General features: G+C 45.3%; 1 protein-coding gene across 1 annotated transcript in view; it reads left to right on the top strand.

Moving 5' to 3' along the window:
- Positions 1–23,767, top strand: part of dsd (attractin-like protein dsd) — a 147,706-nt gene that overhangs the window by 76,587 nt on the left and 47,352 nt on the right. The window contains exons 14-16 of the mRNA XM_037426686.2: positions 24–183; positions 3,738–3,941; positions 5,699–5,899. Of these exons, the coding sequence (XP_037282583.1) occupies positions 24–183; positions 3,738–3,941; positions 5,699–5,899 (565 nt within the window). The remainder of the gene's footprint in view (positions 1–23; positions 184–3,737; positions 3,942–5,698; positions 5,900–23,767) is intronic.

Here is a 23,767-nt window from a genome sequence, read left to right as displayed (position 1 = left end):
AGTGAGAGAAATGTTGTTTCCAGGGCTTAGCTGATGCAAGAGAGAACCAGACTGATGTGGAACAATGCCAGCAATCTGAAAGCAGCAATTGTGACAAGCTTCATAACTGCCATGCTTGTCACACCGAATTTCATTGTGGCTGGCAGAATGATCATCGTTGCTACACATTTGTTCGTGACTCTGGTAATGTATTTTCTTGCTTTCTTTGCTATGCTGTCATAGATTCTGTTACAATGAAAAGCAGTATGATTGTTATTTACTCGATCTTTGCCAGTAACTTATGGGCAGAGCACTAGGAATATAGACGGTTACGCCAGAGCCTGCCAGTCTCTAACAACATTGTGAGTTCACCGAAAACCACCCCTGGAAACTTCTGGTTTTGCTTGTTTTTGTGTGGTTTTAGTGTTTGTTGCTGGCCGCGGCTGCTTGTGTTTCAATGTTTCATGCGGATAAAATTATTCCGATGAAGTGCAGGCAACTCGAGCACAGCTGTGTCAAGCCAGGATGCAGTCTACATGTCTAAATTAATTTTATATGCTAGTCAAAATGCTCTGTTTTCCGACCAATGACGATAGAAAGAGCACCTGCATTGTAGGGCTCACACGAGACAATTGGATTCCTAAGAGCGCGTAGGTTTGTTCTGCATTCCATCAAAGGCAATGTAAAGCTCAGCACAGACTGATGGCACAGAAGCGATACTCACACGTTAGACTATAGTCGAAGGCTCCCGGTTACTGGGAACACACCATGCAGTCTTTGCCGTGTTCCTCCCGTGGCACATAAGTGTACTGTCGCCTGAAATGGGCAGCAAAACGTGAAAGCTAACATTGAAAATCCATTGCAAAGGTGTTCATTTTATAGTTTGAGCGATATCAAGTATGTGCACTGTTCGAAACAATACGGGACGCAAAGTACCCGCGCTTAACATGAATCGCCGCACAGTGTACGCTGTGGTGTGCACGTTTCGTTCTCTTTGCACTTGATTTTTTTTTTTTTTTTTTTTGAGGGCAACTCCGGCGAGTGGGCTCTTATCTGTGCGAGCAAATGACTCATCACCAGTCTTTCTGCTGCTAATCAACATCACCGCATTCTGGCTAATATATCTTTTGGATGTGAACATGGACTGTATTATAGTTAAATTCAACTTGAAAGTTTGATTCATGAATAGCTTACTCATGTGTAAACCATAACAGTTCGCGTGACCCTGCAGTCGCAGTTGACGTCATCACATTAGCACCTTTTATAACTTCTCAGTCACATGAAGAGTTCGAATCACGAGCGATTCCGATCGCGCTGATCTGTTCAAAAAGTGCCCGGTGTGACAGGCGTGGAAATAAGCGTTTTATCCTGAGGTTGTATGCTTAGACGAAAACACAAATATGTTCGGGGTTCAACAATAAGAAGGTTTCCAGTTCTAGTCGAAAAGCTGGATTCAACAACTTCACAATGAATCGAGCGACCCTTCTTCCGCATGTCAACGATGTGAGTGCGCTTTGAAGATGCAGACAGGGAAAAGACAGGTGTGCGCTGTCATTTCCAGGTCCGCGTTTTCAAAGCGCATCCACATTGTTGCCATGCAGAACGAACTGGCCCAATTAAGTTCGCTGACAAACTTCTCCTGCAGTTTGTGCATTTTCTGTTTGTATAAAGGCGCGATCACTATCAGAGGCAACATGGAGCAGGGGGCCGCACTCATCGGAACGCCACGACAGATATTTTGCGCGCCGCCCATCGACCACGCGAGCAGTGAGCACCTTTATATAGTTGATAGATGTTGCTGCAAACACATCTTAAGGAATGCGCCAGAAACTACAGAGCCGCAAACTGAAACACACCACGAAAACACCGCCGGAACCATTGAAAAAGTATTGCCGGAAGTGCCGTACCGGAAGTTTGCTGGGATAGGCCGTTCGGCGCGAGCCAGTTTGTTTACAAGCACCGAAATCGTCTACACACTTGTACGCTGTTAAATTACTGTACCAGATGTTCGATCTCCAACTTATGGCACCATTTAGATATTAGACTTGCATACAGCAGGAAAAAAAATCGTGACAAGGATAACAGTGTCTGCTGGTGCATTTCAGGTTCAAGGGCATTGCATTACGCATTGTTATTGATTTAGTTGCTGTTGTCCTTGTCGTCTGGAATCAACTTGATCTTGCCTTAACTCTTCTACAGAGCTTGTTGCTGAGCTAATTGGTTCATTACTTGAGATAAATAAGTATGGGTGCAAAAAAGGACGGGACAAAGTGAAGACACGAACTGACGAACATGGATGTCATGGCACCCTTATTACAACAAAATGTGTTAGTATAACAAAGTAGCTACAGTGCAACTAACCTTTAAATCGCCCATAAAAATAAGTGTATTCAAAGCCTAATCTTAGCCAAGTACAGTTGTCATGTTAATGAATATAAAGAACCAAATTCTTCCCAAAAACCAAGGAATTTCTCAACTTCTCTGCCATATTAGATCATGATTTTTTATTGTGGTACTACCAATGCCAACACAATGTATAGCTGCACAAGATCTGGGTGCGGTGTATTTGTTGCATTCAACTCCTCTTTAAACCTTATTAAGTGAGGTTTACCTGTGTACACCTACAATAGAGCAGTCACTTCAAAATTAATGTAATATTAAATAATTACAGACCTTCAAAAAACTGTATCCGCTTTTCTTTGTACATTTCTTTTGTTGTTGTTTTTTCTCTCCCAAGTGTCTCCTTCAAATGAAATTATTGTTTTTGGTATTATGAAGTGGTAATTTACTAATCATCATCAGCCTGACTGCGCCCACGGCAGAGCAAAGGCCTCTCCCATGTTCCGCCATTCAACCTGGTTATGTGCTTTCTGATGGCACATTCTGGTGGCAGACTAGTCGTGTAACCGTCTAGGCATAGAAGAGCACGTTGTGATGGGTTGCGAGACACTGGAAGTGGTAAAGCAATAAGTCTACTGAGGACAGGTAGTAATCGTGGAGCCAAACCATCAGAATGAAATAACGAAAAGAATGAGTGGAGGGGAGCATATTCAGCAAGCATTTCAAGTCATAAATGGTAGTCTACCATTCATTAATCCTCAAGAGGAAGGCATATAACGACTGCATCTTACCGGTACTTCCCTATGGAGCAGAAACCTGGAGGCCTACAAAGAGGGTTCAGAAGAGGTAAGTTTAGGATGACACAGCAAGTGATAGAAATGAAAATTTTAGTTGTAGTTTACTAATAGTACTAGACAAATTCTTTTTCTCTTTACTGTCTGTTTAAGGCTTTTCTCTTTCTGTCTCTTTCTAATTTGTAGCCTAACCATCTGGGTTGGGTAATTGGGTGGTTTCATAGTGTGGTACAGACATTTAAAGGAGGACATCAGAGGAAGTGTTAGACAGAGATTGTAGATCAGGCTAACAAACGTTGCTATTGTGAACTCTGCCTGTTTTCAGGTATGCATAGTTAACATCTATTAGAGCTGCTAGTATCATCATGCTACTAGCAGTTCCATCATGGCTGAAGTTATCAAGACTGCGGTACCCTCATTTAAAAAGGGCAAAATGCAGAAACTCATGGCATAGCTCATAGTACACTGTGCATCTTTGAGACATCAGACTACAAAATTGAGGTCTCACGCTTGCCAGTATGAGCTTTGCCAGGGAGATACAACAGCACATGTCCTTTTTGTTATGGTATTTTTATTTTTTTCTTTACCAGCATGTGACACTAAGTATGTGTACCTCTTGTCCAGGTAACAAGACAGAAAAGGCAGTGCTATCGGACAACTACAGAGTCAAGTGTGATAACTCGTGCAGTTCACGAACAACATGCAAGGCCTGTTTGTTAGGCAGCTGTATGTGGTGCATCAGCCAGCAACGATGTCTTGAAACCAATGCATATGCTGCTACCTTTCCCCTGGCCCAGTGTACTGAATGGACAACCACCAAATGCTCAGGTCCGGTCAACCTTCCAGCCATTGCGAAATTTCACTTGTATTGCATACTTTCACGAGTTGGCTTCTTGCAGTTTCAAGAAAGTAAAATGACATACAGTGTGGCACGATGTAATACTGAAGAGGCACCCAAAAATGTATTGCTGTAACTACTGATGCACAGTGCCACTTTGACTTTCTTTTTGTGTATGAGAACATACAGTATTACAAAGGAAAGCTTTCTTTTTAAATGTTAACTTTATACCTAGCACAAACATTATTTTTGTTTTTGGCAAAGTTATTCTTCATCAGCCCCATATACTTATTTTGTTTTATACCTTAAAAGAAAAATGGAATGTGCATATTGAGTGAAAAATTACATCATATTGAAAACAATATGAATGGGGACTAACAGACAATGATGCCAATGACAAGAAAATTATGCTCTTTTCTTGACATAATTATCTGTTAGTTCTCATTAATATTGTGTCTAACAAAAAAAAAGCGGGTCTTTAAGTTTCACTTCTTTCGACCATATTGAATAGCATCATGTTGAACCTAAAGTGTGTAGAGCTTTGAACAAAAAGGCAAATCTGTTGAAAGGCCCACTTTTGTTGTACACAACCATATACGTATACAGGAAATAGATAGTGAAGCTAGGAAAAGCTTATTGATTGAAATTGAGTTCTTAGTTGAAGACATGTGCATCAGCAGGAGGATGCAAAAGGGGCACTTGCCTCCCTGAAGCCACACCAATACTGGCCCCCTGGCCCAAGCTGCACCAGTGATCCCACCCTCTCCCACCGCAGTGAAACACGTGTTTGCACCCCCAAGATGCTTGAAGTGTAGCCATTATGGGATAATGGAAAGGGGAAGTGGACAAAAATAATGTGGACATAAAAATTTTTACTTTTGTTTAAAATCGAGCATGTATGGCAATCTGTGGTTCTTGCACAATTTACAAGGTATTTTGATGTGCATATTATGCTGTCGCTATAGTGACTATTATTTGTTCATGGTTGAACTAGGCAAAAGCATAAACTATCAAATATGGCATCTTGCATATAAAACCCATTTGGTAATTGTAGGAGCTTTATTACATATGAGGCCATGTTAGTGCAGTTTTCAGTATTTTTATTAGCCTTTTTTTTTAGTATCACATATGACTTCGTCAGTTTGAAGTGCTGGACCAAGACAGGCCTTTGTAGTATTAATGTTGTGAAGTTCTGTTTTGTATTGCAAACATTTTTTAATGCTGTTAGTAATAACTTAGTGATAAAGGCTGGACATGTCTGGCATAAATGTGGTGTTTGCATGTGTGTATGTGTGCTTGCATGTGTGTGTGTGAGAGAGAGAGAGAGAGAAATTATTAGGGTAATATTACTAACTATAGCATTTTTAAAATATTATACTAGTAAAATAGTCCTTCTGAAGATTCATCTCTGTATTCTTGGAAAAATACTGCTACAGGACCTTGAATGCCCATGGATTTTTGCCTGTCAGACCTTTACAAACCCTGTGTAGGTATTTTAAATTATTTTTATTTTTGCAGGTCATGACATTGTGTAATTTTATAAATTTACATTAATTTTGCAAAGCTCTGTGTTTACAGTTTAGTGGGCTTCGAATGCAAGAATTTTCTTATTTGTGCATTGTGCATCATTCTTTTGCAGTGGGCATTATGAAATGGCTACTCCTATGAAACATATTGCAAAATGGCAATGCAGCCCTGAAGTAGTGTTGCTGAAGGGTAATCCTGTACCTGTTTGTTTGCCTTACAGCCCTGTCATGTGAGGACTTCCAGACATGTAGCGCCTGTCAGGAGCATGAGCGATGTGGCTGGTGTGATGATGGCAGCAATACAGGCAAGGGCCAGTGCCTGGAAGGCTCAGCTTCGGGACCATTGTCCCCTGTGGGTTCTGTGTACCGACTTAATAGCAGCCTCTGCCCTGCTCCAAATTGGTACTTCACTGACTGCCCCAGTAAGTTTCTCAGACTGGTGTTTTCAGGAAATGATTTTAGTCATTCGTAAGAGAATCATTTGGGTGCAGGTAAAATGTTGTCGATATATAACGGCCAGGAATACAGCATAAATATGTGCTCAATGGTAGGAGGCAGTAAGTGCAAATTTTGCATCTCCTGACCTCTACGAACAAATAAATATATGCACAGCCACAGTAAACGTTGCCTTAATGTACAAACTAGAAGGTCTTTTCATTCTGTCGCAAAAAAAATTCCGGCTTTCACGCATGGCTGTACAATACCGTAAAAGACCGCATATACCGTATAAACGCGTGTAAGGGCCGCACTTTTTTTTTCAAGAAATGAGGGCCAATTTTCAGGGTGCGGCCCATACACGCAACGTGCAATTTTTTTTTGAAGCAAAAGAAAAAAACGTACCAGCTAGCGAACGAAGAACGTTTATTGCAGCATACTGCATATGTGCTTAATCGTCGTCGCTCAACGAGTCCTCAGACTCGGTGTCCAAGATGGTGTGTTGCGGAGCACCGTCCTCCCACAAGCAGTCATCTTCCGCGCCATCCAAGCTGTTTGATATACCGGTGACTTTAAAGCTTCGGGTCACAACGTCCGTCGAGACTGAGTTCCACGCCGACAGTACCCAACCGAGAACAGCCGCAAGCGGTGCCCTCTTCAGCCGTCCGGTCGGCGTCTGCTCGTGGCTGCCGCTTGCCATCCATTCTGTGTAGAGCCTTCTGAATTCCACCTTAAAAGGTCGATTAACGCTGACGTCCAAAGGCTGCAGCATTCCAGTGAGGCCGCCCGGAATCACGGCCATGTCTGTGCCGACACGGCGCAGCTTCACCTTATCGGTAAGGTGACCGCGGAAACTGTCTAATACTAAAAGTGACCGTTTGGCTAACAGCGCTCCTGGTCGGTTTTGCCAAACACACTTCACCCAGTCGAGCACCAAGTCATCGTTCATCCACCCCTTTTCTTGGGCTCGAACTATGACTCCCTTGGGGAACACCTCGTTCGGAATTCTTTTTCTTTTCAATACGACGTACGGGGGTAGCTTCCGCCCGTCCGCGGTCACACAAAGCATCACTGTGCAGCGTTGGCGCTCAGTGCCGGTGGTCCGCACGGCGACGCTCTTTTTGCCTTTCAGTTCGACTGTGTAGTTTTCCGGGCAGTCAAACCACACAGGAGTTTGATCTGCGTTCCCTATTTGCGACTGTAGATAATTATGTTGATGGCGAAGGCCGATGACATGCTTCTGAAAACTAAGCACCTTATCGGTGTAGTCCTCTGGCAGCCGCTGGCACAACGTGGTCCTTCGCCGAAAGGAGAGATCCTTCCTTTTCAGGAATCGTCGCACCCAGCCAGCGCTAGCCTTGAAAGTCCCGGCTGGTATATTCTTCGCACGTGCCAAGGCTAGTGCCTTCACGCGCAGCATGTCTGTAGTTAGTGCATATCCATCGTTCCGCACTTCTGTCACGTAGCGGAACAACTCTTCTTCTAGTTCCGGAAACTTGCATGGCTTTCCTCGGAAAGCGCGCTTTTTGCTGTTCGTGTTTTCCAGAGCTTCCTTTTGTGCGCACCATCTTCGAACACACTTTTCGTCGACGTCGAATTTTCTGCCGGCGGCACGTTTCCCGTGCTCGAGCGCAAACTCGACCACCTTTAACTTGTAGCCAGCCGTGTAGCTATTCAGGTGCTTGCCCATCGTGCTACAACGTGAACGCTCGGCGGAAGACAAGCACGAGAGACAATACGACGTGCACAACTCCTACAAATGGCCGGCTGAACTGCACAAGTTGGTGATGCTGATGCCGATATCGAGAGCGCGTTTGTATAGTGGTGCGAGGCACGAAGGATAAAATCCTGGTTTAACCTTTAGGTAACGAGCGTATGAACACTAATCAAATAGTTGAAATATTTAGCAAACTTTATGAACACCTTAGCACGAAGAAAGTTAAACAAAATATACTAGTGATGCACCTGTAAACCGCTGTAAACTTTGATAGTGATGATGATGGTTGCGTTTTTTCGCGCCATCTATTGACGACGTTCAAAAGCTCGCATGCACGCGCGCATTTTGAATACGTGTGGGTTAATGAAAGTGTGGGTGCGGCCCTTACGCGAATTTTTTTTTTTTCGAATATGTGCGTCATAAAAACGGGGTGCGGCCCGTACACGGGTGCGGCCCTTACACGCGTTTATACGGTAGCTTGGACCCGCATATAGTCCGAGGTGTAATTTGGGGATAGAAAACGCGACAAAAAAGTTTTCACCCGAATATAGCCTGAGTAAAACAGGAAAATGCATTTACACTCAAATCTTATTATAGCGTAATAGAATATAACGAAATAACAGATACAGTGAAAGCTCGTTAATTCACACCTCATTAATTCGAAATTTTGGATAATTCGAAATGGTCGCCGCAGTCCGGTCCGCAGTGCATAGGAGACCATGTGTAAAACGATTCGTTAATTCGAGCAGGAATTGCTGCCTCTACGGATAATTCGAAGCGCGCGCCGCCGAGCGTCATCATCGTCAAACACTAGTGGAAGCTTTTGCGGTCGAACGATAGGTGGCACGACCAGTTTTTTCGAGCTTCAAGTGGTCTCCGAGCAAAGGGCGAGCAAAGTATAGGGAGCAATTTTTTTTTTTTTTTTTTTCCGTAGCCGTCTCACTATCTCAGTGCCTGGCGCCACTTGTACGCGGGACCCACGGGACGCTGAGGAGTCGGCGGAGTAGTCCTAGCAGTCCTAGGCCACTCCCGGCAGCGTCACTTTGTTCCTCGAGCACGTTGTTCGTTCACGTCGTCAAGCCATCTTATTCCGCATCGAAGTTGCAAGATGCCGCGGGGAAACTACTGCGCGAACACTGTCAATTAGAAGGTGGAGATTTTGCGAAAGGTTGACCAAGGGAACTCGAGCAAATACAAAATTGCGAGGAAGCACGGCATACCTTCGAGCACGTTGTCAACCTACATACGCAACAGGACGGCCATTGAAAACGCCTATGTAGCCGAAGATTTTGACGCCAGTCGAAAAACGCTAAGGACAGCGAAGTTCCCGGAACTGGAGTCAGCTTTGATTATCTGGGTTAAAGAAATGAGAGCCCAGAGTATCGCATTGAGCGGCCCTATCATCGTGGCCAAGGCAGCCGATTTCGCCCTGCGCTTGGACATTGAAGACTTTGTTGCCTCCAAGGGATGGTTTCATCGTTTCAGGGAGCGGCACAATCTCGTATTCCGCACGTTATCCGGCGAGGCAAAGGAAGTGGACGCCGAAACATGCGCTACTTGGAGAAGCGACACCCTGCAGCAGTACTTGGAGAGCTACTCACCACAGGATGTGTTTAACGCTGACGAGACAGCGTTATTTTTCAAGTTGCAGCCAGACAAGACGATCACCTACAAAGGAGACAGCTGTGCCGGCGGCAAGCGCAGCAAAGAGCGTGTCACTGTTCTGGTCGCCGCAAATATGACCGGCACGGAAAAGGTCCCCCTTTTTGTGATTGGCAAAGCACTCAAGCCACGGTGCTTCAAAAGCATTCGCTCACTGCCGACGGAGTACGCCGCAAACAAGAAAGCCTGGATGACAGGTGACCTATTCAGGAAGTGGCTACTGAAATTCGACAGGCGAATGGAACTGGGCGGCAGACGCGTTCTTCTTGTCGTCGACAACTGTTCGGCACACAAAGTCGACGTTGAGCTGAGAGCAACTAAGTTGGTGTTCCTTCCGGCAAATACGACTGCGGCCCTACAGCCAATGGACCAGGGTGTGATAAGGAACATTAAGTGCTTTTATAGGCGTCACTTGCTGGAGAGAATGATTTTGTGCGCGGGCGACAGGAAGGACTTCGGCATTACGCTGCTCACTGCCATGCACATGTTGGTGCGCGCATGGGAACAGGTGACCACGACCACAATCGCAAACTGTTTCCGCCACAGTGGATTTGCAGCTGGAAGTGCGCAGGATAGTTGTGACGTCGACGTGGATGGGGCTGAGGAGCTCATGCCAGTGGCATTGCGCGACACTCTTCGGGGCGTACGTTTTGCCGATTATGTTGAAGTTGACACCGGTTCATCGGTGTGTGGTGCCCTGACTGATGAGGACATTATCGCTTAAGTAGCCGGTGCGCAGCCTGATGCTGAAGAGCCAGAAGGTGAGGAAGACGAAAATGACGAAGCGCCTGTGCGCCCGTCAGATTCTGCGGTGATGGAGGCACTTAGTGTGGCGCGTCTCTTCTTCAGCTTTGAAGAGGGTGAAGAGGATTCCCTGCGCCGCGTCCGCGCGCTGGAACAGGGTGCCGCAGCTGTGGCATTCAGAGAAAAGAAGCAGATGGTCATCACCGACCTTTTTGGCCAATAAATATTTTTCGTGCCCCCACCACCGAAATCCACCCATTTTTGCTCACTTTCATTATTTCGAATTTTGTTTAATTCGAAATTGCTCAGCGTTCCCGTGGAATTCGAATTAACGAGCTTTTACTGTATAACGAAGTCAATGAAATTCCCCTTGAAAGCTCCATTGAGAACCATGCATTTTAATCCACGTAACGAAGTAAAATTGACCGGTAAATGGATATAACAAACTAATTTAGTCTATCAAGAAAAAGAACTGACCACAGTGCGTTAAGTATATCGTTTTGTACAAAGTTTGATGCTCGTTCGACGCAGCTCTTTCAAAACTCCTGTGCCGACCTTGCAGCCATGCTACGCGCGGCCGAGAGCGCCGCCCGCCTCGCACAGCCAGCGGAGAGGATAGAGCAAGCGCTCCGGCGGGTTACATGACCAAAAAGCGGCGCAAGGTGCAAGGCGATTTCCCTCACACATAACCAGTTCGCGCCTGGCCTGGCTCCATCTTGTGCTGCAGTAGGCGAAGCGGCTCACTCTAGTGAGCAGTTCTGAGTGGTTCAGCTCATCAAAGTGAACCAGCTCAATTAAACGGCTCATAGGTTCACCACTGGTCGGTTACTCCGCGTACCTCCCTTAAGAGTCACTTATTGATGACTTGAGTGCTGGCAGCACCAAATAACCCTTCATTTACGACCCTGGCAAGGGGGTTTAAAAGTTGCAAATTGCATCAAAGGCAGCCCATACGGTGTGCGTCATCATGCCAGCTGCTCCTCATCCCCCAGCTCTCTCTTATGCACCGTTTCTTTTTTAATATTTTTAGTTTTTGTCACATGCGCGAAACGCATTCTTCTTCTTGCTATGCACCCATGTTGTGTGTGCATAGCAAGTTCGGAAAGGTCTTATTCCATATGTGTTTGAAGTCCGCACTAAGAACAGGATATCGCTATCACGTTCAACTCTTAAAGTCGAAGCCTTAGGGTCCCCTAATTATTTTTTTACAGAACCGCTCCTGTATGCTGCAGTGTGTGCGAAATCCACGCATTTTGCAATCATGCATTTTGTAATTCCTGCAGCCACGCAGCATGTGCCAGAAAACAATAGAATGATTGCACTTGACACAAAAATGTCTTTGCCCTCGTTTTATTTTCCTCGTTTCCCAAAATCCACATTTTCATCAAACGTGGGACAGCACAAGCTGAGGTAATTAACAGATTATCAGGAGGTTAACATACAGATACTTGAACAAATGTACCGCAATGAACTGTACAACAAAAGGAGAGGCACACTGGACGAAGCACTTCATAATAGGCACACATGACGAAGCCCTTTGTCATGTGTGCCTATTTTGTTGACCCGTTCATTGCGCGTCATTTCTTCAAGTGTGCTTCACAAATTGACCCAAACCTTTTCTCTCTAAAGAACATGCATGTGTTCAATCTGTAATGCACACGTATCTCGAAGGATTACGGCACTAGCATGGGTCCGGTCTTAGCGAGCCACGGAGCACCGGTTAACCGTCGCCGTGGCGAGAACACGGTACTGCTCAAGGTCGAAACACTTTTATTGTTGCGGAAACACCAAGAACGCAGTACAGAGCCCGTTTCAAAAGCGCGGCAGGAAAGCAAATGGGCTTATCCACGCCACGGGCGAGAAATACTACACAGGGTGCTGCGAGCACGTTTCCGTGGGCAAAAGTGATTCACGGTGACACCGGGACAAAGGGCCCGGTAGCTCGAGCGCGGGCAAAGGCGTTCGCGTTGGCTTCGGAGAGATACGGGTCGACGTAGCTTGGCCATGTACTAGGACACCGCGCCACTCTTCGGCCTAGCGTTCGCATGGGGCAACAAAAGGTGAGCGTTCGCCACGAGGGCAAGGTGCTGTTGGCGAAGTCCGACAAGCCCCAAACAATGGGAGTCGACAGACAGAAAACAAAATGCGTGCTCACCCTCGGCTGTCCCGGAGAGATCTGACTCTCTCCAGAAGCATGCGCGCGAAACGTCTCGAGAGACTTTTGCGCACGGCGCCACAGTCGACATCTGCTACCGGGTGAGAGGGATTATACATCACTCCCCGCTCCCCCAACACGGCAGACCACGGAGAAGGGGAGAGTCGTGTGGACATGAAAACGGCAGAAATAGGCGGCAAAGCCCGCGCAAAGGCGGTGGGCTAGCCTCAATTTCCACAAATATTGCTTAAGACGAAAATTCCCAACAAGGTTAGAAACATAAAGAACAGTGCTATAAAAAGATAGAACACATTAAAGAACAGTGGTATAAAAAGATAGAACACAACACTTCGGCACATGTTAAAAAACACAATTTTATACTGACAAAAGTTTAGAAGAGCTCCTGATATATGCATGCAATATGGCACAAAATTGTGCTTGTATGACATTATTATGGCAATAAACGTGAACACTCACTGCATAGTGAAGACAATGAAAGCACTCGAAGTACCTAAATATAGAACAATAATGTAAAGATTCAAATATGTCAAAATAAACTTCATATCAAGTCAACTAATACAGTTTAACCTCAATATATCGAACACGGATATATCGAATTATTTCCTATATCAAACGGTTCCTATATCACACGGGAGATCGCATGCATTATTGATTTTTTATTTCGAACAAAGTTTGACATATAATGGATATATAGAACTCAGCCACCCCAAACCACCCGCGCTCCATTGACAAGCGGCGAGCTTTCCCGCAACTCTCGAAAGTAGCGGTAGAGCGGCGGGCATTTACAAATGCTGCACACATTGATGGCGCCGAGAGCGCCACTTTAACGTAGCAGCGTACGCGCGCCGCAGCCTTGCGGTAGAGGTTCTTGAATGAGGAAAGTGAAGAGAAAAGCGCGGAGCTGTTATTTTCTTTCAACACGAAGGCACCGACACGGCTTCGCGCAGGAAAAGGGGAAGTAGGTGGGTGGTAAAGATTGAGGAGGAAAGTATAGGAGGGAAAGGACGCAGACAACTGTCTTGGACGCGGCCCGCACTGCCGCCGGAAAGAGAAAGCAGTCAGGCGAGCCGGCATGGGCGCGCCATGTGCGCGCTTTACACCCGGACTCACGCCGCAGCCTTGCAGCTTGCAGTCATTGCAGTCTCTATGGTGTCAACGGCACACTGCGCATGGTATAACTATCAGTTAAAGTGCACGAAAAACAGACAGGAAGACAAGACAAACTAGCCCAACTTTCGATTCTGTTACACTGCGCACTTGTTGCAAGCTCCTCCTCCGTAGCATCGGCAGGCATCGGTCGTTGTGCTCGCAGTGTTCGTGCGTTCGGAGTTAGGCCTGTCGCGCACTGCTCGGAGTTGGGCCTGTCGCGCGCTGTGACAGGCCTAACTCCGAGCGGCGGAGCTCACAACGGCGGAGCTCACGGATGTGGAGATTGTCGCCGAAGCTACTGCTGAGCAGCCAAAGTGGCGGCGCACGATTGAAGGCACCGGCCTATCACTTATGGATCGCCTTGACTATATTGAGGACGCAGTCGTCAAATACGCCATGGCCAACAAAAAGCAGGCTACTCTTTTTCAATATTTTAAACCAACACAATGAATACTATGTTTGAATCTTCAAGTGAGTATTTACTGCACCACGCTTGAACGGTTCGTTGGTCGTTTTCAGCAAGCTCTTGACGCATTTTTTTCGTGATTTTTTTATATCGAATTCTTGATATATCGAACTATTTCGCGATCGCCGTGCCGTTCGATATATCGAGGTTCGACTGTATTCACCTATTTGACATTTCCAAAAACATTGATTTTTTATATAACTAGAGTTATTAAAAACAGAAATAAAATAAACACATAATACCAAACGATGCATGCCATTTGTTTTTGAGAAGCGCCGATTCTGCATTTCTTCAGCTGTTCTCTATACACACCGATCAGTTGTGGCCTTCTGGAACAACTTAAGAACGCTTCCATTCTGAAGAAAAGTGACAACATTCAATGAGATGAAGAACTCCAGTGACTTTTGCAAAAGTGAACTTGTTTCTTCGTCACAGAGCATGTAGCACAACTCTTCATAATCTACCTAGAGCCTCAGAAATTGAGTTATAAGCGATGACGAGTGATTTGCGTGACACAAAGGGAAAGCAGATTCAAGCATGCAGCTCTATAACAGTTAAATTTGTAAATGAAGTTACATCACATGTGATTGCCCTCTGCTTGTTCGTACAACAACGTAAACGCCGCAATCTTGTGCTTTTCAAGTTAGCCACTTTTGAAAACATTATCCATGTCCCCACTGCAAAAAAAAAAAAAACGCTAGTCGGTATGGACGTAAATTGAAACTGACACAAAAAAAACTACGACTCGGAGGGCACGCTCACCTGTCGTTCTTTTGGGTGTCGGCACCATTTTTGGAAACGTGTCCTAGAACTGTCTGAGCAACACAACTCGACGTGCGAACAGCGCTAGTTGTAAAACATTGCAGTGCACAAGCACACAGCAAGCAAGCACCACTGAACAGACGAGTGGAGACGCCGGCGCATGCTTCGCGAACACCAAACGCCGTAACTTTTTCACGCATTTTGAAGCCAGCCAGGCGGTGAAAAGCGTGCAACATCAACAACACCAGCCAGCAGTTGTTTTCTTTCGCCAATAGATGGCGAAAAGCCACATTCAATCTAACTTGGTCAGACAACTCGTGAAACGCGAACCAAACGGAGCAGGACGGGTCAGTACGGTACGGATCCGACAGATCAGTGAAAGAGCGAAAGCCAAGGGAACCGCCTTCACTTCGCTAATTGTCTCTCAGTGAATCGATGGGCCGTTCGCTCAGATGAGCCGCCCAGATGGGTCAGTCGTAGAGCGGGAAGCGGTGGCGTGTCAGTTGGTTTTGCCGTGAGTCTTGTCCCGAAGAACCGCCGCTCACTTTTACTAAGCCGCGAATAACTCGCTCTTTAGAAAGAGTCGTTCAAAAGACCCGGCTCGCTCCTGAGCGACACATCTCTACTCTTGCGCAGTCCTGGTGAATCGCAAGGCTTGTCAACGTGCTTGCACAGTGCACGTGCTCTTCAGCGACGGATATCTGCTAACTGCGGTCACCTGTGTATGGTGGATGAAGGCTCGGAAAAGCGCAAACGGAAAACGCTACCGTTAGAGCAATAGGCAGCCATTTTAAAAGCTGTCGACTCGGGGCGAAGAAATCTCGGGTGGCCCAAGACTTTGCCATTGCAGTGAGCACATTGTCTACCATTCTTGCCAGCCATTAAGCGATCACAAATGCCATTACCCACGGTGTGAAATGCAGCCGTTTTGGGACGTTAAACCCCACAAATCAATCAAGAAGCTGCGAACTGCGGCTTTCAAGACAGTTGAAGATGCTCTTTACAAATGGTTTCTATATGCTAGAGCCGGGAATATGACAAGAAGTGGCAAAATTTTGCAGAGTAAAACCAGAGATTTCACCTGCATAATAGGCCATGACATTTTCGTTGCCAGTGCTGGCTGGTTACAGCACCTTTAGGAAAGACTTGACATCATTGGAAGAACAGTATTGGGCGAGTCTCGTTCCGTTGATGCTGAGTCTGCAGCGGTGTGGGTGAAAGAGAGTTTTGGCCCAGTGGAAGAAAAGTACGGTCGTAAGGACATTTTTAATGCTGATGAGACTGGGCTCTTTTTTCAAATGCTCCCCAACAAAACTCTGTCACTCAGAGGTGAGCTGTGCCACGGGGGGAAGCACAGCAAGCAAAGAATCACTGTGCTGCTCTGCACGAACATGGATGGATCGGAGAAGATGCCGCGTTCGTCATTGGAAGAAGCGCATCGCCTCTATGCTTCAAAGGGAAGCAAAATCTGAAGGTGCGATATGTCTCAAATAGCAAAGTGTAGATGAGGCGAGGTTTTTTTTTGTGGAATGGTTGCAGGATTTGGACAAGCATCTGCGTAAGCATAACCGCAAGGAGTGATTAATACTAGACAATTGCATGGCCCACCACACAACTGTTGAACTTCGCAATATTGAACTTTATTTTTTGCCAGCCAACTGTACTTCCCTCATCCAGTCGCTTGATCAAGGGATAACTATGTTCTTCAAGGCAGGCTACCGCAAACGTCTGGTTGATCACATGCTTCTGAACATGATTTTGCAATGAAAAACAAAAATGAACCTATACAGGGTTATTGAAATGCTGCAAGCTGCGTGGACAAGCGTTTCTGCTAGCACAATAGGCACCTGTTTCCGACATGCCTTGTGCGAAGTGGCTACGTGCGACTCCACTAGTGCCGAATGTGGTGGGACTTCTGTGGACGAAGTTGGAACGTCGTGGAAAGCACTTTGTGATGCCGGTGTTATTGCGGCAGATGACTTGTTCTGCGATTATGTCAACGCTGATGCCGACTAGTGAAAACGGAAAAGCCTACCGACGATGCTATCGGTGCAGCTGTCACCGCACAGACCGATGCAAGCGACAACTAAGACACCGTGCTCTCTCATGCGTTCGACGTGCCAACGTTGTTACTGGCGCTTGATGTGGTCGACCTCCTATGCCGCTTTTTCGACCCCTATGAGGACGGCGAAAATGGCATGAACGCGATGGCCACCGCCAAAAATGAAGTTCTTTGCTTGTGATGTTCAAAACAAAAGAGCATCACAGACTTTTTTTCAGTCAAGTCTAGCGGGCAGTAAAATAACCAGTGTGCGCATTGAACAAGCAAAATCTTCTATTTATTTTCTGTCGCATGCGTGATAGCGTAGCGGTGCATTGGGCCGCGAGGTGGTTTCTTTCTTTGCATGCTCATAGGTGTGCGCCCATCTGAGCATACATTGCTGCATTCTGTTATAATCGATATAATGAAATAATGGATATAACGAAATAATTGCAGCTCCCCATCAACTTCGTTATAACGAGGTTTGAGTGTATTGACACACTTTATTCATCGTTGTTATGACGTACTCTCTTCTGAAGTTTCCTTCTCGGAAATGTTCTCCCTTAGTACATCATCCTCAATGCCATCAAGCACATTCGAGATGGAGAACTTTTTGAATGCGCGGCAAACAAGCGCCTCAGGAATGCAGGCCCAAGCCTCGACTATTCACGAGCACAGCCTCCTTGGCAAGGTCCGTTTCAGCCAATCGCCAGGGGTCCTTTGTGGTTCTCTGAACCTCATCTACTCCGCGTACAGCCGCTTGACATGGTCCTTAAATGGTTTGTTAAGGCACACATCGAGCAGCTGCAGCTGATGAGCTCAGTGTGAGCTCAGTGTGGGAATCGCGCAGCAGTTGCTTTACGCAGTCGTTCAGGTGACACCGACACCTGTCGAGCACAAGCATCGAATGGAGCCCCAGCAGTGTTCCGGGCCGTCGACACCACACAGACTTTATCCGGTCAAGCACTAGCGATTCGTCCATCCACCCCTTGTCCTGGCAGCGGACGACTACATTTTTTGGGAATTTTTCCCCCTTCGGCACTGTCTTTCGTTTTGAACACTACGTAGGGTGGTAGCTTGCGACCGTCTGCCGTGCAGGACAACATTACATTCATAACTTCTATGCGCAAACACGTACACGGACACAAGGAAAAGAGCCTCTTTTCCTTGTGTCCGTGTACGTGTTTGCGCATAGAAGTTATGAATGAGTACCAACTCGCCCAACTTTCAGTACTGTTGTTACAACATTACAGTCACCTGCGTTTTTTTCGATCGCACGATAACTTGCCTGGAGCCTTTGTGATGCACCGTCAGTGCTGAGGGAATATCCAGGTAGACCGGCGTTTGATCCCCATTTCCGATCTGGACCAGCTGAAAAGGGACAGCCTTTTGCAACACAATTAGTACATACTTTTGAAACTTCACAAGATCCTCTTCAAAGATTTTTGGTAGCTTCTGCGAGATCGACGTACGTCGACAAAGGGCACATGTGCCAGCACGGCACATGAAGAAAGGCACCCAATGCTTGCTCGCTTTGAAATCCTCTGGCTGAATGCCTTTGTTTTGGGCGATCTCCCTTGCCTTCGCTTATAGCAGCTTGATGTTAACAACTCGATGTGTAGCTCGCTGCTCCCACACAAAGTCTGCGAGTTCTCGTTCTATGTCTAGAAACGCTCCATTTCTTGGTTCGCAAAACCTTTTTCGCTGTCCGCTGCAAGCAAAGAGGGCGTCCATCTGCTTCCGCCAACTGCAAATACTCCACTTGTTGACTCCGAACTGCCGCTCCGCGGCACAGTTGCCAATAGTTTTGGCAGCAGCGATAACTTTCCTTTTAAAAGCAGCTAAGTACTGCCTGTGCTGTGCTGACATGATGTAAAATCGCAGGAGAAAAATTATGGTCATCGTTATGGGCGCCAAGTTGAAGCAAAGGGCACTCACTACTGTTGCGTGTGTGGGTCTGTAAGACTAGCGCCTGCTACCGCTGCTAACACTACCTAGCACCTAGCTTCAGAAGAGCGCAAATTCCTGATGATGATGATGATAGCACCGCACTATGCCGAAACCAAAACAGAATTTTGGTCGAACTTTCTTGGGATCTGCATATAGTAGGGTGCTGAAATTTCGTACCCTGTAATCTAGAAGAAAAAAACATGCTGTTCGCGGGCTTTTACGGTAGTTTGAAGTTTATTATTAACAACGTAGCGATATATAAAATGAAGATGTTTTATAGGCTAGGGTCCCATAGTCCGATGACTGTGGGGGGACCCAAGATAAAGAAAGTATGAAAAAAAAATAAAGGGGCAAATGGCAAGAAAATGTACTATTGACAGAACAAAGTTATAAGACAACTATAAAAAAATAATGTGATAAAACATAGTAATAAACACAACTACAACAATACAATCGCGAAATCGCAATTCAAAAAGGACAACATAGAATAATTTATGGCGATAGGAGATTTAACTTCAAAGTTTCTTTGAATGTATACAGGTTAGCTAAAAACTTTATATTAGGTGGAATAGAGTTCCATAATGAAATGGTTGTGAATTGCAATGGACTTTGTGTCAGCCTTAGTACAAAGTTAGGGTAGTAATAAATTTCGTTCGAATACAAAGCAAGTGCAGTTAGTTTTTATTAGGAAGTCATAGCTGATGAGGTCGAAGGGTAGCAATCGGTTAATGTCAATGAGCGTTATGAAACTAGAACAGGGAACACAGCACATGTTGTTTCAGCAGAATGAATGAACGACTCATCCAGTTTTCCTGTGTGTGTGTGTACGTGTCTGTACAGTAATGTGCTATTCAAAAAAAACTGTCATTGTTTGATTGCATTAAAATGTGGTACCTGCTGCCATCAGAACTGATTGGTGCCATTTCACGTGCGTTCTTGCTCCCACCAGTCGCATCGCCTATGTTGTTTTCTAAAGTACTTAACTTAAACAGTTGTCAATATAAGTTTAGACATAACATTTTTTCACCACGCATGTTCAAAATCTACATAAAGTGATGAAGATGGTGGAATAGTGGCTGCTTGACTGATCGCTCCTCCCCGCAAAATTGGGCAGCAGTAACTGGGCAATAGCAAAAATAATATTTGTATATACTGGTATGAAAAAACTGGCAACCTGCATTATTCAAAAGCATAATTGAGTGCACTGTAAATTAAACACAATCATGTGGTACATTTCATTGGGTCATTTCATGAGAGATCGACACGTGTCCAAAAATTGATATTCTGGATTCAATTGAGTGTTTTGTATTTTGTGCGCGTACTACCCAGTATTCTGAAAGTGAGCTTTGGTTTTTTTATTAACTGCATAACGAAGAATGAAAAAAAATATCAAACTTAGTCTATGAAGAGGAACCAATTAAGTCCCTTGTCATTCTGTAAAGTTCACGACGATATAAAAACAAACACAAATGCTAAGGTTACAAAAAGAGAGTTTCTTTTATAAAACGTATGTGCAATGAAGAGTGGAGCAACATTGTTTGAAGCCTATGGACAGAAGGAAACTGTTCTTCAAAAATGTTCGCACAGGTGACATTTTTCAATAGTTGCTATATTTGAGAACTTTTTCCTCCTTAGCTGAAATAGCTAGTGTTTCGTAACTTAGCAACCGATGACCATATAATGTGTTCAATATTGCCTGCTAATATCATTGCTGTGCCTTAAATACATATTTTCATAAATGGCCTCGAACTTTCAATTCTGGCGACAGTTAAGCCTATAGAAAAATCAATATTTAAAAAACCCCTTCTTCAATTATTCTTAAAACTCCGCAAGGAGGCTCTCGCAAATCATAGGAAAAGAATGCAGTCAGATCTCGTTGTAGTGAACCTCACCTGTAGGTGTCCATTAGTTTGATGTAATAGTATTTTACTACTACCAATTTCAGAATACCGAATGTTTCAAAATAGCGTATCAAATCAAAATACAAGTGACTAAAACCATCTAGCCTGTGTCACCACTTTGATAGGTACCAGTTTTCTAGTTATTGTGTAAAGCATGTCAAATAACTCCTCCCACTGCCTTTTATGTGGGGATTATTCTAGGATTGGGCGAATATTTGAGCAAGCAATGTGGTATTCAAATTTGCTTCGAGTCGAATTTAAATGATTGGAAATTTCGAATGATTTGAGACGAACGAATAGGGGCGTATTAGTCAACATGCAAAATCGTGTAAAAGTGCTTTCACTGCAGTGGAGGGGTGCTAAGCAGTGAAAGCACCAAACCAGGTACAGTAGATTCTTGGTAAACGGAACTCCAAAGGATCAAGAAAATTCGTTCCATTTAAAAGGAGTTTCGTTTACTGAGAGAGATGTAAAAAAGTGCTGAATAATGTGTGCACACTCTCTTAATACTATTTTATGGGTGTTTAAACACTATGAGGTGCATGGAACTCAGTTTTTTTTTTAGGAAGCAAGGAAACTACATGAGGTTTTTACATGGCATTCACAAGTTTATTTGGTGACAATTAATCATGGTGGACTGAAAAATGTATCGATTTTTTTTTTGTTTGAGTCCTTGCATCTTCATCTTCAAAATCTTTTTCTGCATGTCACTTAGGCTTTGGAGAAACACTTCTGACTCTGGCTGCTAAAGAAAAAAAAAAATTCTCAGATATAGCACAGCAGACTCTGCCCCATGAACTGTGATAACTTCTGTGGCAGCTACCTCATCAGAGTCTTTTTTCAGCTCCTCCTCCTCTTTGCATACTTCATCAACAATGCTTTGCACAGTGTTTTCAGGGCAAGTTGCAACGCCGCTGTCAACGTGCATGTATTCATCGAAGTACAGTGTGATTTCTTTTAAAGCACTCTGCTCAATTACCTCTTGCCTTTCAAGGGCATTTTCGCTGTCGCATTCAAAGTCCTCCAAGTCAGGTATCAGGTCACTTGAAGAAAATCCTGCATGCCTGAAGCAATTTGCTATGCTAGTGGGAGTCAGCTGCCTCTAAGCATCGGCACTGAGATGAACAGCACTAAGAACATGCACCTTATACTCTTTATCCTGGCTCATGCACAAGAGCGCATCCTCTGCAAAAGACCCTTGCGGAAGTGTGACTTGAAGGCTTGGTTAACTCCCCGATCCATGGGCTGCGATAGTGCTGTGGTGTTAGCTGGGAGGAACTACAACTGAATCAACTTCAGTCTTATTACAGTCCCATGTCCAGGGCAGTTGTCAACAAGGAAAAGGACTTTCATAATTTGCCGCGAAAATTGCGCACCCTCTGTGTGCAGCCATTTGCTAAGGAGGGCTTGGGTCAGCCAAGCTTTCATGTTCAACTTGCAAGTGACAGGCACAGTAGTGATACACTTGAAATAGCGAGGATTTTTCTATTTTTTTATCACAAGGAGCTTCAACTTGTCGCTGCCCGACATATTTGCTTCAACAAGAACAGTCAGTCTGTTCTTGCTCAGTTTGCCACCTGTGCACAGTTCATCTTTAAAAGCGATTGATTTTGATGGAAAGAGCATAAAAAAGTGCTGTTAAATCCACATTGTGTACGTCGTCCTTCTTGAACTGCCGCATTATCTCCGGTGTCAAGCTCGTCAGAGTGATCGACAGACGCTCGTTACATCGTGACCAAGAAAAAAAGCCCTCTTTAATGTTTCGTCGTGAAATATATACAGTCAGAATGATCACATGACTCCCGTGATAACCGGATGAAGGAAACCAAGATAGCGCGTGTCTTGGCGCTTGTCTCTGGAGCATGCGCCCACGGAATGCAGCAGGATGACGTCACATCTTCCCCGTTTTATAAGCATCATGGGCCTGTCAAAAAAAGGAAAGCATTTCAGAAATTAATCATCAATACCAAGTCTTTTCGCAGCTCGTATGACGCGCCCATATCGCGTCGTTCTTTGCTCAGGACTTGAAGTTTTGTTCGATGAACAAGGCTCTTGGATGTGAGACGACTTGGTAGCTACGATGTCTTTGTCCGTCGCATCCGTTGGCTCGCTGTTTCGTGGATGCTGCTTCATCCATACGGGGCTTGTTTCTCCTCCGTGTGGGAGAAGGAAGAGATGACGCCTGTTTCTGCGTACGGTTTTTCCTTCAGTTTGGACCCAGTAGGATCTTGGTGTTTTAGAAGGACGAAGGACCGTGCCCTCGGCGCCTGTCTTTGAGCCATACTTGAGTGCCTGCGGATAGACAGGGAAGAGGTATTGCAGCATGACGTTTGTCAAAATACATCTTTTGTTTTTGTCTGTATTTTTTGTCTTGCTCTTTCCAAGAAGACTTTACTACTTCTGGCTTTAGCGCAGATGGCATGCAGAGTACTTTTGAGCGTAAATGGCGGCTCATTAGCAGCTGCGCTGGACTATAGCTGGTTGGACCCGGCGTGTTTCTATTTCAGCAATGTGATGTAGGGGTCCTCTGCCTTCTTCAAAAGTCTTTTAAGAGTCCCTACCATGCGCTCAGCTTTCCCGTTAGCTTGAGGGTAACGAGGACTTGTTGTGACATGCCTAAAGCCGTAGTTTCTTGCAAAATCAGCAAACGTGAATGAGATGAATTGTGGTCCGTTGTCTGATATTACCGTTTGCGGTATCCCATGTCTGGCAAAGCAGCTTTTCAGGTGCTGGATGACCGCCTTCGACGACGTTCCTCGATTCAGCAGGGCCAGCTCAGGATACCTGGAGTGATAATCAACAACGGCAAGATAGACAGCTCCTTTCATCTCAAATAAATCAATTCCGATTTTCTGCCATGGCAGCTCGGTTGTTTCCGATGAAATCATTAGTTCGAAAAATTGGGTACGCTCTGTGGCGCATGCTTGGCAGTTGGCCATGGTTTGTGCAATGTCTTTGCTGATTCCTGGCCACCAGAGAGATTCTTTAGCGCTCGCGCGGCAGCCTGCAATTCCCTAGTGTCCCTCGTGAACCCTCCGAAGCATTTCTTTCCGCAGCGCTCGTGGAATCACCAGTCTTGAGCCCTTCGAAAGCAGCTGCTTGCATACCGTGATGTTACCACGATGCCCCCAGAATGGCTTGAGAAGTTGTGGTGTGTAGTGCTTAGCGGGCCAACCTTGCATACAAGCTTCGAGCAACGACGCACATTTGGGGTCGTTTGTTTGCTCTGAGCGTATGCGTTCGAGCATGTCGTCAGAGAACGCATACTGAACGACTCCCTCCACGTG

This window comes from Rhipicephalus microplus, chromosome X (genome assembly GCF_043290135.1).
Source record: "Rhipicephalus microplus isolate Deutch F79 chromosome X, USDA_Rmic, whole genome shotgun sequence".
Taxonomy (NCBI): domain Eukaryota; kingdom Metazoa; phylum Arthropoda; class Arachnida; order Ixodida; family Ixodidae; genus Rhipicephalus; species Rhipicephalus microplus.
Note: the sequence above shows the minus strand (reverse complement) of the source record. Positions and strands in the feature narration are given on the sequence as shown.